The sequence below is a fragment of the Quercus suber genome, unplaced genomic scaffold (assembly GCF_002906115.3).
Source record: "Quercus suber isolate HL8 unplaced genomic scaffold, Cork oak 2.0 scaffold_88, whole genome shotgun sequence".
NCBI classification, from domain to species: domain Eukaryota; kingdom Viridiplantae; phylum Streptophyta; class Magnoliopsida; order Fagales; family Fagaceae; genus Quercus; species Quercus suber.
Genome location: NW_027069553.1, coordinates 1,581,208 through 1,595,861, shown reverse-complemented (window position 1 = coordinate 1,595,861; position 14,654 = coordinate 1,581,208). Strand labels below are relative to the sequence as shown.

At 34.1% G+C, this 14,654-nt stretch overlaps 2 protein-coding genes across 2 annotated transcripts; one reads left to right on the top strand and one right to left on the bottom strand.

Annotated features, from left to right (window-relative positions):
- Positions 1 to 2,649: 2,649 nt before the first annotated feature.
- LOC112025472 (probable pectate lyase 4) lies at positions 2,650 to 7,172 on the bottom strand. Its single transcript, XM_024058147.2, has 5 exons — positions 6,794 to 7,172; positions 5,505 to 5,856; positions 5,209 to 5,419; positions 5,027 to 5,095; positions 2,650 to 3,031 (listed from the first exon to the last, which is right to left on the bottom strand). The coding sequence occupies exons 1-5, from the start codon at positions 7,062 to 7,064 to the stop codon at positions 2,795 to 2,797; spliced, it is 1,140 nt and encodes a 379-aa protein (XP_023913915.1). The 5' UTR covers positions 7,065 to 7,172; the 3' UTR covers positions 2,650 to 2,794.
- A 1,036-nt stretch (positions 7,173 to 8,208) lies between these two features.
- Positions 8,209 to 12,842, top strand: LOC112025481 (ankyrin repeat-containing protein ITN1). The gene is made up of 4 exons (XM_024058156.2): positions 8,209 to 8,446; positions 8,776 to 9,330; positions 9,899 to 10,308; positions 11,600 to 12,842. Exons 1-4 carry the CDS (start codon positions 8,425 to 8,427, stop codon positions 12,422 to 12,424), a joined length of 1,812 nt encoding a protein of 603 aa, XP_023913924.1. The 5' UTR covers positions 8,209 to 8,424; the 3' UTR covers positions 12,425 to 12,842.
- The last annotated feature ends 1,812 nt before the right edge of the window (positions 12,843 to 14,654 follow it).

Below are 14,654 nucleotides of genomic sequence, written 5' to 3'. Positions count from 1 at the left end.
CCAATTGTCCTCAGGGGTCTCTTACATTATATAGTCCCCTTTGAATGATCTTAGCCCTTCATTTATTGACTATCCAAACCACTACTTGAGTGCTTGTCCCATCAGACACCCCCTTTGGCCCTCTATAAGTTGAAGTAGCCAAGGCATCATTGTTCAGGGGTCTTCTTCACATAAATGCAGCCAAAAAGTTAGCTGTAGGGCATTCAATGCGGTGGCAGCAGTTTTTCCTTAGATATTTCCAAGCTCCCCTTTTTCCAGTACATTCATAGTGCATGTCTTTATCAATAAAACCTCTTGGAATGTCACCCTAGATGACAAGAGGCATATCTTGATCTTCATTGCGTTTGGTCGAGGGGATATTCCTCCTTAGACAACCTCTCTTAGCCATTACAGTCATAGTTTGCTCATGAAGTTCAAAGTATTACTTCTTTCTTGCTATTGATCTATTCTAGAACCATTATACCTCCTCAAACAAGGCCTAAGGCCCGAAGGATATTTGGGCCTACGTCCCCACATTTATCATCTAATTATATGTCAAATATTATTGAACTAAAAATAATAATTAACATCGCCAGGGAAATAAAAAGAACCACGCTTCTAAGTCCCAAACAACAAATAACCAAAGTCAAAAACTATACAACTTGAGTCATTTGCATATAAAAAATGCTAATTAATCAATAAATGTGTTCTAAAGTTTACAAAAAGTCAAAATCAATAAACATAAGTACACGCACCACCCAAATACACTTGATCATATAGTGTAGAGTCACAAGGAACGAGATGTTTATTGTGTTTTATTGGCTTTTATGACCAATTTTAATTTTTAGGGAGGCCGAATATAAATTTTTTTATTTTAAAATTTTAAAATTTCATATATATATATATATAATATAGTTCTATTACTGTCCTCAACCCTAGCTACCTTGTGTAAAATCAAGATTGAAGTATGTCCTTTCCCAACATAGAAATGCGATTGACCCCATTGGAAATGTTGAACCCTACCATTGATATTTCGGGATCGTATCCATAACAACCCCTAAGTCAAATATGAAGTATGTGTTGCAATGGAAGAGAGATTTTCATTTTCTCCTCCCCCCACAAAGTTTAAAATGGGAAGAAGGACCTCCGCAAAGGTGTGCACAACTTTTTTTTAAATACTGCATTTCTTTATAGACAAAGTATGGTTAAAACTTAATTCAATGTCTTTTTAATAAATATGAATTTTGACAAATCAAATATTTTCTTTTTATATTTTCCAAGTTTGCAAAAGTTTCTAAAAATCAAAGATCAATATTATATTATCAATTAAATGTTTAAATTTCAAGTTTTTATAGTCCAAAATTATTCATTAAAAAAAAATGCTTATGGATCAAATAGTAAATAACAACGAATTGACGCAAAATTTGACATGCATATTAAGAACATACAATCTAATAGTTAGATTTACAAAATATGTAGTAGTGTTAACTTTTTAGTGGGAGGTGTAGCCATTACAAAGCAAAACTTTGCATTTTCCCTTTTTATTGAAAAGTTCATTACTAACTTATGTACCAAAGCCTTCTCAAAAAAAAAAAAAAAAAAAAAAAAAATCCTTATGTACCAAAGAGTCTCCTGCTAGAATCATCCCTGACAAATCTCTAGTTTGTTTTTACTTTTTACCTTGTTGGTAGGTAATCAAGGTAAGATTTCTCCATCCATCAACAGTATCATCAATTAATATTATTGTTACCATCATTTTGATTACATTTTTTTATTTATTTATTATTAACTAATTATGTTTGTACAATGCATAGAATAATAATAATTATTATTATAATAATGGAATACTTGCCTATCAACCCTTTTTTTTTTTTTTTTTTTTTTTTTTTTTTTTTGGTTTAAGACAATTTCACTTGCATGGTTTTTTCCCCGTTTATACTTCAACATGAACGTTGAGGACAATAGGCTATTGAGTTGTGGTCTCGAGTTTCAAAAGGGCGCGTCATGGTTTGTAAAAGTTTTTGACCTTGAAATGAATGAGCAACAATTCTCCTTAATAAAATGGCGAGTCAAAAGACAACCGCTGCTTATATGGGCCCGAAAGAAGATTCTAGTTATAATTGGTTTGTATGGAAATGGTCATGTCAATATACCCTTTCACTTTCTAGATATAAGCATATATATTATCATTTTCAAAGTTTCCATGCACATACATTTGAATCATTTGAGCCTTTAAAAATTACCAAGATTATATGACCCACCTCTTGACACTCAAACCTATATCATTTATAATGCCGGGTCATAAACAACACATGCATGCGGATTTTCCAATCTTTTGATGCTATTTTCAACAAATAGTTTTATTTCTAACTTCTTCCCAAGTTGGCCTGCTAGCTGCTAATTTAAAACTATTTTTGTTGCTTCTTAAAGTAAGATTCAAAGAATACAGCAGAAGAAAAGTGCAAAACAGGACCAAGAAAACTTTTATAATAATTATATATATTGTCAGTGAAACCAACACATCAAATTAGATAATAAGCTTACCTATCAGCAAGATCTGATGTACACTAACCAAAGAAATGGGGCACAACAACTCAACAAGTTCTGAGACCTGTCAAGTGTCTATGTCAACCAGGAAAATGGGGAAGTAAAAGTAGGTACATAACAACATCAAAACAAAAATCTTATTTATTTCATCCTTGCTTAAAAGGAAAACTCACTGGTTGCCTTTTACACACGGGAAGAGGTATTTTGTTGAAACAAACATCAAAGTCAAAATTACTAATTAGAGATTATATATGTAGTTATCAAGATACTACGCTACCGCCTTCTGATCTCCAGGTCGAGGAACAGACTGCCATCCTGTGCAATGCTGGAGAACTTGCTTAAGATCATCCGTGGGCGGTTCCACTGTCCATATAGGGTAGTGTTCGCTAGGATGAAACATTTTGTGTGCAGTATCCTTGGTCATTAGCCCCGCTTGAGTTGCACTTATGAATAAATCCCCTTCAGAGTTTATGCAGCCAGTTGTTGCCTCCTCCTTGTCAGTTGCCTAGACAGAGGTCACAAAAACCAACTTCAATCTCATTAGGAAAAACACATCTCGGCTGTTAGATGCTGAAACAATTTATTGGACATGGACAAATTCACATACTTCCAGTAAAATATACAATTTCACAGGAAGGATCATTCTAACCAAATGGAGACGTGGTACTTTGAAAAAGATCATATTCCGCAATTCCACAACTCAAAAACTATTTATTCAACACTTTTGATGGCATTTGTCTGTGCAGCTTAATTGGCAAGCATTTTTAAATATGCTACTACTATCAACCAATGGATTTACAATGTACGGGCAGCTAGTAAAACTCCAACATATATACTTTCACATAATGTCATGCTTTTCCCAATATCTAGCACAGGGATTTATAGTGTCAACCATCCAGTAGATGAAAACAGGATAAGGCCACAAGGGAAAAATGGTTAACCAACATTTTGGTTGTTTGTATATGGCTAAGACGATCAAAAGGTGGATCTAACAAAGTAGGCAATTAGAAAAATCCAACATAAACACAATTCTAAATTATGTCATGCATCCTCAATTATCTAGTCAAGCAACAAAATGCATATGCATATGCATATGCATACACAAGACACATTGGATAAGTATCAGCTAATGGACCATTACCTCCATCTTTCCATTCCTTGAAAGCTGAGTTTAAGCCTATCATAAATACTAACAAAGCTTGACAATTAAAAATAAAATAAAATACTAACAAACCTTTAAATAACACAATAAGAGTCGGTTCCTACCTATCCTGACTAGGACCTCCAATATCCAAAGATTCTCATGTATATGTCTCATGAAAATTCAACTTGTTCATATGAATGATTAACATAACCAGCTACATGAAACCATCACAAGGATTTATGTATGAAATTGACAACTCAAGATATTTGTCTTCTTTTCTTATGGGAGGGTATGGGAGATTGTTTGGATTACTTTTGGAGCGGAAAATTCCTATGAACACCTTGAAAGTTAATTTCAAAGTTCAATCCAACTGGTCATGAACTATAAGAAATAATGCTTGTAGAAGGCCACTACAGGTCAGGACTCGGGAGTCTTTTCACAGTTCTTGATTAATGAACTACAGGTCACATGCCTTTATGAGTGAGAGAGTGCAGTCATTCTACTCAATTTTGCATCATGTGCAGAAGTCACATACCATCTATTCCATTGCTATGAGGTGTCCTCTTTCCATCGGATAATTCTTCTATAATTCAGTTAGATAGGCATCAGGGGCCTCATCATTGAAAATCTTTTGCTTTTCTTATTTTTTCCTCTTTTATTCCTACTTCTAAATGTTGGGTGCTGTATGGCTTCTAGATAGCAAGATTATTAATCTCAATCATTGATACTTGAAGACATGAAATATTGAAAGAAATTCACTGCTAAATGGAAATGGGAACCAAAAAGAGGATAACAAAAGCTCTTGTGGAATGCTAAAATATAGTCACTCATGTTGAGAGGAAGCCAAAATGTCTTAATTTATGCAATCATAATTGTTGTGCTCCTATACCACATTTAGAAAGGAACATAAAGAGATAGATATCGTAGATCAAAACACAATAGAGACAACAGAAATTGAAAAAAAAAAAAAAAAAGACAGAAAATCCATAGGTTTGCTTATCCATTTCTACTTTCATATACTAGCAAAAAAATATCTACCTACTGGAAAGCAGAAAATTATTAGCATATAAAGCTCTCTTACTGCAGACAAATTTTTTACATGAATAAGAAACTGATATTTTAATGCAAAAATGTGTCTTTATGTATGTTACATTTTAAATTTTTTTCCTTTTGCGGTTTCAATTAAAGAATGCTCAAAGAGCTGAATTCACAACCAAAATCCCATTGTGTTTGTGTGTATTTACACCTATGTATACAAACTTTACTTAAGCCCTCAGACAATTAAAACCAATCAGTTCTAGATGATTGCGCAGACTTCAGAAATGTACTCAGTTCAAAACTAGAAAGTGGATATACCTTCTCTGTGAGATATTTAAATGCAACCCTCTTTTGTCCTGCTTCATATATATTGCATTGGGAGTATATCTGATATCACAATATAGATACAAGATCTTTAATCACCTAGAGTAGGAAAAAACTTGAAACCTTTTAAATGTTCAAACCAACAAATAATAGAATTTGGTTAATAAAAATAGCACCTGTGATTCCACACTGGCACAAACAGCATAAATGCCCCAGTTTCTGGTATAATTGTTGTAAAGATGCACTTTCCCATATCTAACTCGAGGATGCCGCTGTTTGGTCCCATCAAAAAAACAATGGTGAATGGTCACTCGAATGCATCTGTCGCCAATATGAGAAGGGTCTGCTCCAATGAGCATTGTCTTGTCATGTTGTAAAAAGTGACACCTGAAGCCAATGTTTGAAGACATTAACTATTATTCTTTATTTTTCAATGAGAGAAATTTCTTGAAACAAGGAATTTTGATCTCACCTAGAAACAGTAATATCTGTGCTTTCCCTAGTGATATCTATCAGTCCATCATCATAGTCACGAAGGGTGCAGCGGTCTATCCATATATGTTTTGAATTAGGTTTGATTTGGATGGCATCAACATCAGGACCCCTACCACCTTCAAACTCCAGATTGCATATAATTACATGTTCACACTCCTTCAGCCTCAAACCTTTCCCAGTGAGTTTAATCCTTTGTCCTCGGCCATCAATGGTCTTATAGGATGACACATTCAAGTAAGAAGATAGATGAATGGTGCCTGAAACTTCAAACACAATCCATAGTGGTTCTTTATTGCGACATCCTTCACGAAGTGATCCTGGCCCATCATCTGCAAAACCATAATGAAGAATATGTTATGCATATCAGAACACAATCAAATACAGACTCTTGAAAACCTCTAGAATGGTCCTCCAAAGAGAAGAGTTTGACAAGCTGATGCCCCAACTACACCAATACAATTTGTCAATAGTTCAGGTAGGGAATACCAAATTGAATTACAAATTCAGGTTTGGCAACCCAACCCACATAACCATAATCACACTGAAGACTATCAATAAAATATACTTGTAGCCCCAATAAAAACTTATAGTGCTACAAAGTCTAAGAGTGATGTTAGAAATATTATAAATTTTACTATATAAGCTTTTCAAACAGGTGTGTTATCAATCATAAAAAGGTAATTCAAAACTTATCATATCGTTGAAGTGGCACCAATCACATTCATTGTTACATTGCCATGTCAATTTGTAAACTTTTCTAATAAAATTTACACTAAGATATTTAGCATTTTCCAAAGTCTAAACTTTGCAACAATGAACAACCTAGTAAAACTCTACCTCAATTCCACTTGCCAAAATTCTACTATTCGCTAAAACCTCGAACATTTCCATTATTTGCATTAGTGAAATCCCTATTAATGCAACAATTCCAAACTCGCTAATCTACCTAACCAGTTGAAACAACCCCATCGAATTAACAATGTCCAGGCAATTCACATTATCATGATGATCATATTTACACATATATATATATATATAAGTAACCAAAAAGTAAAGCTCAATAAACTAACTGTTAAACCAGTGAACAGTAAAATCCCAAAAGCCTAACATATAACCATAAACCACTGTCTCGCATCCAACTTTTGAAACCTAATAAAAACACAAAAAATCCCAATGCGCCAGAATTTTGAATTTCATAAACACGAACACATAATTTTATATAACCAAATAGAGTGACGAAATGAAAAGCAAGAAGGTGGTGGTGACCTGCTAAGGTGGTGACATGGTAAAGAGAACCGTGGAGCCCACCGATGGCGCGGTGGCCGAACCCCTCGGCTTGGCCGGCGAGGGCTCGTAGGGTCGAGTCCACATGACCGTAAGGCAAGGAGACCATGTTGGTTTTGGGCTTGTGCTTGCTGGAGCTGGGGACTTGTGGAGCTTGATCGGACGGACCATATTTAAAGGGCTGTGAATTTGAAGGCGGTTTATTTTGATGAGAGCTGTTACGGTGTTTGCGATGGCCGTGGATGTTCCCCATTTAATTGCAGACGTTTTTTTTTTAGCTCAGATATTAATTAAGGTTGGAACTTCAACTTTTAAAGTTGAAACTGAACTCTAAGCTGTCTGAATGTGTGTGTTTCTGTTTCTGTCTGTGTCTCCTGTTAACAGAGATAACTGCCGACATTCGAGGTTTAAGGTTTTATTCGTTGCTTCGGATATGTAAAAATGTTATTCCATCTAAGCCTTCTCGTTGGTTGATCTTCGCGGGACACTACTTTGGACCGTTAGATTTGAAACTGTGCCTCATTTTTATCTTTTACTATTGATAAAGATTTTTTTTCCCCAAATGTTACTTTATCTTAAATATAAGGATATCCATTGTTAAAGTAAATTTGTAATTTAGATTTTCCATAGTTAAGTAAATTACACAATTTAAACCTCTTTTTTATCTTTTAATGATCCTGTTTTTCTTTTTCCAAATGTTTATTTCATCTTAAATATAAGAATATATCCATAATTAAGTAAATTTGTAATTTAATTTTTCATAGTTAAGAGCATTTAAGTCTGGTTAATTGTATTCCAATTAGCTCTGTAAAATCTCTGGTAGTTGAATAAGAGATTTTGAATTCAATCTTCATTTATATTAAAAACTGATTGATGTCTTAGCTGATGATAAAAAATATTCATAAAAAACAGACGTTATAGATTGAAACTCTTTTTTTTTTTTTTTTAAGTTTGATTAATTGTCATTTTAGTTTTATTAGTTTCGTTTTTATTATTTTAGTCCTGTGATTTCACATTAGCTATCAAAATTAGTCCTTAACAAAAACTTTTTAAACAAAATATAGGAAGGACTAATTGTATGTAAATATGATAATTGATCAAATTTAAAAAGATATAGTTTGACTTCAAACAAACTAAAATTTATCTTTTCCAACTCATTATAAAATTATTAGTGTATATTATTATTATTATTATTTAAACAAGTCATTGTAACTAAAAATACATATAAAAATATCGTTTCAATCCCCACCTTACAGCAAGACGCATCTAAAAACTGTCCAACATAACAGGATGTAGTATATAATTTTTGACTTATTTTTATCATTATTATGCTGACATGGCAAATACAAACAACCAACCAACCAACCAAAAAACCCAACGAGCTTCCAAGTCCCAAGTCGCAATAAAAGCTCCCTGGTGTGTGATTCGCGCCCGACCCCGGGTGGTCCAGTGGTCATTATTCTATCTCCGGCGCCGTTGACATTTCCATTTCCTTAGATCACTGCCTCCTCCTAACCTTGGATTTTTTTAAAAAAAATTTATTATCAAAAAAAAAAAAAAAAAAAAGTTTCTCTCAATTATGAATCAATAGGGCTCCATTGTCCCCTCTCCATATGGAGTCTGTACCTGAAGAAGGTAATTTTCCTTTTCCCTGCATTATCTTTTGATATAAAGCAAATGAAAACTGAGATTTATGTGTTTCTTAAATGAAAAGCTAAGAATGGCTGGCACTTTATTTAGGATGACATTGTTATACTGACATTTTCATGTTATAATTTTTTAGAATTTGCTTGTGTTACCGCGTCATACTGGTATCTATAGAAAAAGCATAGTTTGCGTTAATTTTTTGAATATTTTGGTTTCTTTGAACCAAACCCACGAATTTTTTTTTGTAAAAATGTAGCGAGATTGTGTATGTTTAGTATGTTTGATCGATTTGATACGAAAGCTTAAGTAAATGGTAGGTTGTGAAGGAGACGAGAGGTGTATGGAGAAGAGTCCGGGCCGGGGCTTGGGCTTGGGCTTAGTCCTGGACCGGAATGCCAACCATATCTCTGAACCTCCAACTCCAAGGACACCGACTATGGTGCTATCCAATTCCGGCAAGGCTCTGCTGGTTTCGAATTCTAGCAAGTCTTTGGTTATGTCGAATTCGGGCAAGAAGATAGATAAGAAGAAGTATGTGAAGCAGGTGACGGGTCGCCACAATGACACTGAGCTCCACTTGGCTGTGCAGCGTGGGGATTTGGAAGCTGTGAAGCAAATCTTGGGTGAAATTGATGCACAGTTGGTTGGGACACTGAGCGGGGCGGATTTTGATGCCGAGGTGCTTGATATAAGGGCAGCCATTGTGAATGAGGTGAATGAATTGGGCGAGACCGCGTTGTTTACTGCAGCCGAGAAGGGTCATCTTGATGTTGTTAAGGAGTTGTTGCAGTATACCACTAAGGAGGCAATTTCGTTTAAGAATAGGTCCGGGTTTGATCCTTTGCACATTGCTGCAAGACAAGGTCATGAAGGTAATCCTTTTAGAGTTTTGATTTTGTTGTGCAGTCTAATCATTTGTATCATAGTTTAGTTGGTTTGTTTGATCTTGTTCTCTTTTATAGGCTATGAATCAAATGATGTGATAGTTAAAATTGATGACCACAGGTCCATAACATGCCTCTAATGTGTAAGTTGAACGAGAGGAGCAATTTGTTCTTCATGCCCACAAGAGACTAATTCTGTAACGTATATGATAGAAATTGAAGGATATTGTTGAGACATTCTAAGGCAAGAAGGGGAAAAAAATAATGATGGAAGGAGTTCAAAGTCCATTCTAGTAACATTCTGTTTAATTTTACGGTCTGCTCAAAGCATATATTAAAATAAGTCTTCTAATATTTAGGGGTAGTGCTGTTTTCAACATGGTTTCAGAAGCAGATATGCTTTTCTTATGAAGTGTTTGTCCGCTTATCTTTCAGTATGTGCAACCTTAAGTTTACGCTGTCTAATTGTTTGCCTTCATGGTTCTGTTTTCAATATGTGCACTGTAAATACATCATAGTTCTGGGCCATCCTCAATCGTCAACTATCTCTGTGCAGCCATTGTCCAGGTGCTATTAGATCATGACCCAGGGCTAAGCAAAACAGTTGGCCAATCAAATGCAACCCCTCTTATAACTGCTGCCACAAGAGGGCATACAGCAGTAGTTAAAGAATTGCTATCAAAAGATCCTAGCTTGCTGGAGATATCTAGATCCAATGGAAAGAACGCATTACATTTAGCTTCCCGGCAAGGGCATGAAGATATTGTAAAGGCATTGCTTGACAAAGATCCCCAATTAGCTCGAAGGACTGATAAGAAAGGGCAGACTGCTCTGCATATGGCTGTAAAAGGGGTTAGCTGTGAAGTGGTGAGGTTGCTTCTTGAGGCAGATGCAGCTATTGTCATGCTCCCAGACAAGTTTGGCAATACGGCATTACATGTAGCCACCAGGAAAAAGCGGGCAGAGGTATTTATTGTTATTGCTAAATTCTTATGTTCATTTATAGATATTTTCTGCTGTTGACTACAATTATAATTATTTCCCTTAATTTCATGCTTTTCAGCCTTATGAGAAGGGTTGCAAATTAAACTGAGACAGCCTAATACCTTTTTGTTGTTCCTTGAAAAAATCACTCTTCAAGCTTATTTGAGCCTAGTTTGAGCAAAGTTTGGTCCAAGTATTGAGATATTAAGTCTTTATATGCTTCCTCATTCTCTTGCTCAGTTGGACTTGCAACACAGTGTTAGTTGAGAATGAGAATTAACTTTAATTACTCAAGTCTAGGCCACTGGAGATCTTTTCTTTTTTCCCCCCTGACAAATGATATTCCTAACCCTTTAAATCCCACATCCATAGCAGGATGAACCATGGACCTATATACCTTTGAGAAGAGGATAAGTACCAAGACCTTTAATGAAGTCACCATATGTCTGAGTAACACATATGCTAATAAATGAAATTTCCAAGAGACTTCTTGAGTCAGCCTGGATGAATTTAGCCTGTAGGTAGCTCATCCCGTTATGTTATGAGCCAAGTACCATTTGGTTCGGCCTTGCTTGATTTCGACCCTCAGTTATGCAACAACATCTTGTGAAGGTTAATAGATATTTCAGCTATATTTAACTTGTGCTGGCTATCCACGTGTTATATACACCTGTTCCTACGTAATGTTCTTTTAATAAATTTTGTTATATTTGAAAAACTGCTTCAATATTTAGAGAACCTTTTCTTCTCTCTCTCTCGTGTCCCAAGTCCCAATTTAGAATTTTTATTTTTATTTTTGATTAATGGATGTCTGGAAATTGGTTGGGAACTGCTTCAAAGGATAGCATAACATGCTTTTACAGGTTCTAGGGAAATTATCAAAAATGCAAAATACTGTCTTTTGTATGATTTCGCTTTAGTGCATATTACCATTTTTATTTTGGTTCAGAAGCAAACTCTATACCAGCTAGGAAATGGATTTGGATTTATTTTCTCATATAATATGGCTGGTAAAATTTGATTTATCAAACATTCATAACAAGCCATAGAGTACATGTGAGCTCTATGGGGCTCAGTTTTCAGACATTTGATTTGTTGTTTTCTATTCGATTTCTTCTTTTTCGTTTTTGGATTTTATTATTTACATAGATATAGCACAATAGTTGTCATGTTTGGACGAGAAATCATTACCATACTGGTAGTTAAGAACACGTAATCACAATTTTAAAGTCAGTTCAAATGCAACAATTGTGACACTTATTATTTCTTGCAGATAGTGAACGAGCTGTTATTGCTTCCCGACACTAATGTGAATGCACTAACACGAGACCATAAAACAGCCTTTGACATAGCTGATGGAATGCCCCTCTCTGAAGAATCCACAGAAATTAAGGACTGCTTGGCTCGTTATGGTGCCGTAAGAGCAAATGAACTTAACCAGCCACGAGATGAGCTTAGGATAACAGTGACGGAGATAAAAAAAGATGTACACACGCAGCTTGAACAAACCCGCAAAACGAACAGGAATGTGAATGGGATAGCCAAGGAGCTCCGTAAGCTCCACATAGCTGGAATCAACAATGCCACCAACTCAGTCACAGTGGTTGCCGTGCTATTTGCCACAGTTGCATTTGCTGCGATTTTCACAGTTCCTGGTGGTGATACTGATAGTGGGACTGCTGTGATGGCGAGCAGTACACCATTCAAGATCTTCTTCATCTTTAATGCCATTGCACTCTTTACGTCATTGGCTGTTGTGCTGGTGCAAATCACAATTGTCAGAGGGGAGATGAAGTCTGAGAGGCGGGTTGTTGAGGTGATCAATAAGCTAATGTGGTTGGCCTCTGTTTGCACTACGGTTGCATTTCTCTCTTCGGCATATATAGTGGTTGGTCGGCATAACAAGTGGGCTGCAGTGCTTGTTACAGTTATAGGGGGAGTCACCATGGCAGGAGTTCTTGGAACCATGACATATTACGTGGTTAAGTCGAAACAAGTTCGCAAAGTGAGGAAGAAAGAGAAGATGTCAAGAAGTGGGACTAGCTTATGGAATCAATTGGATTCTGATACAGAATTGAACCCAATTTATGCCATTTGATGTTAATCATGGATTGGCTATACCCCAAAATTTTTGATTTTCATCCTGGCCTTAAAAGTGGCCACAGCTGCCTAGTCTGATTTTTTGCATGTCAAGAGAACAGAAAAGAAAAATAGCAGTTTGTGCTGTAGATACTACATCCATGGATAAGAATAGTGCAAATGGATGCCTATCTTGGAAGTGGAGGAATTCTTTTTGGTGTTTGGAGGATGAATATAAATATTGGAGCAAAACTGGTCATTGATCATGAATCTTCAAAGGCTAGGAATCTCATGTGGCTATTGCATTTATTTACGTATTGATAATTCATTAAGTATCATTACAGGTGATACGGTCTCCAAATGGAGTACATATAGTGGTTTAATTTGTGTATTTGTAGATACAATTTTTTATTTTGAATCCATTCTGTCTTTTTTTTTTTTTTTTTTTTTTTTTTACTTGCAAATGTACATGTCTGTTCACTTTTTTTTTTTTTTTTTTTTTTTTTTACTTGCAAATGTACATGTCTGTTCACTGTTGAGTGTTGAGTGTTGAGTGATATTCAAATACGGTAAATGTCTGAAGCTCAAAAGCGGATTGCATTTAGACTTCAAGTCAATGGGTTCTCACTGGCGATGCTCTCAATGCACAGTTGGATGTTCATGCCTCAATCTCCTTAATCCAACATATACAGTCTTTCATACATATTTTAAAAAAAATAAAATAAAATATACCCATTAGATATGTGATTGCAAACAATAGTTTTTAAAACGAAGTAAAAATTATGATTTAAAATGTGTTATGAAAATATATGTTCAAAGTACTTATTATGTAAAAAATGTATTTAATATCATGTTTCTAGTAATATATTTTTAAAAGTAAAAAAATAAAATTGTATGTTTGACATGGGTATGAATTTTTTTTTTTTTTTTTAACAAGTGATGACCGATAGATATGTATAATAAAATTGTCGTGAGTTTGTAAAAGGAGAGGCAAAGAAAAAGAAAAAAAAGGATGTGAAATGAAGAGATAGAGGGTCCCATTAGCAATCATGCATAGAGTGTTTGGTCAAATTATATAGCTTACACGATGTTCAATAAATTTACACAAAGCACGATGCCACTTGTATCGTTAGTCAAAAGCTAAAAGTTTAAGAGGGTTGATATATGTGTTTAAAAATTAAAAATTATTAGTTGAAAATATTTGTAGAAATATATATATATAGGTAAAAAAGTGTATTAAAATGTATGAAATGTTATTTAAAAACTAAAAATAGTTATTTGAAAACATTAATCAAATACCTTCTTAGAGTCTTAAATAACAATTTTTTAGATTTTTTGAAATATATATGAGTTAAAAAGTATATAAAAATAGGTGTGGTGTTATTTAAAAATTAAAAATTAAAAATATGTGTTTAAAATAATGTACAAACTACCAAATACCTCCTTATTTTTATGTGTCTTCAAAATATGGTGTTTTTAAATTAAATTGAAAACTATAACTCTCTGTAGGGCATTTATTTTTAAAATTATGTGTTTGATTTTTTGTTAGGTGATGACTAATTTGATATGTATAATAAAATTATTAATAGTCGTGAGTTTCTAAAAAGAGAGACAAAGAAAAAGAAAAAAAAGAATGTGAAATGAAGAAAAAGAGGGTCTCATTAGCAATCATTCAGAGTGTTTGGTCAAATCTTTTGGGTTACACGATTTTCAATATATTTACATAATCCACGATGCCACTTATATTGTTAGTCAAAAACTAAAAGTTTATTTTCCTTCTCAAAAAAAAAAAAAAAAAAAACTAAAAGTTTATTTTGATGTGTTTTCAAAATATGGTGTTTTTTAAACTATGACTTTCTTTTGGGGCATTCACATGATCTAAAAAAAATAGCTTTTAGTAACATAAAAATTTATTTTATCTATTTTAATAATTTATTTTATAATATACTCGACATCAAAGTTTTATTTTAATAAATAACACATTAAAATAATATAAATAAACAAATAAAATAAATATAATAAACATTAGACATGTTCAGTATTGAGTGAGAGAGAGAAACTAATTTAATAACGAGACAAGAAAGAGAAAATAATTTAATATTTGTAACAACTTATTACAATGAGCTGCTACTACTAACAATTCACTATAGCAAAGCTAACTGTAGTAAATTAGTAAAATATTTTAAGTTTAACAACATTGTTGTGTGATGTTTTTGTTTGTTTGGAGCTATAAAATAACTAAAAAACTA

Bases quoted from the DNA above. Each gene is read 5' to 3' on its own strand.
- LOC112025481 (XM_024058156.2), top strand. From the start codon at position 8,425: ATGGAGTCTGTACCTGAAGAAG. The intron at 8,447-8,775 runs GTAATTTTCCTT...AGTAAATGGTAG, and splicing joins GGAGTCTGTACCTGAAGAAG to GTTGTGAAGGAGACGAGAGG. The intron at 10,309-11,599 runs GTATTTATTGTT...TATTTCTTGCAG, and splicing joins CCAGGAAAAAGCGGGCAGAG to ATAGTGAACGAGCTGTTATT.
- LOC112025472 (XM_024058147.2), bottom strand. From the start codon at position 7,064: ATGGGGAACATCCACGGCCATCGCAAACACCGTAACAGCTCTCATCAA. The intron at 5,420-5,504 runs GTGAGATCAAAA...CATTGGCTTCAG, and splicing joins ACAGATATTACTGTTTCTAG to GTGTCACTTTTTACAACATG. The intron at 3,032-5,026 runs GTATATCCACTT...ACCTCTGTCTAG, and splicing joins TTAAATATCTCACAGAGAAG to GCAACTGACAAGGAGGAGGC.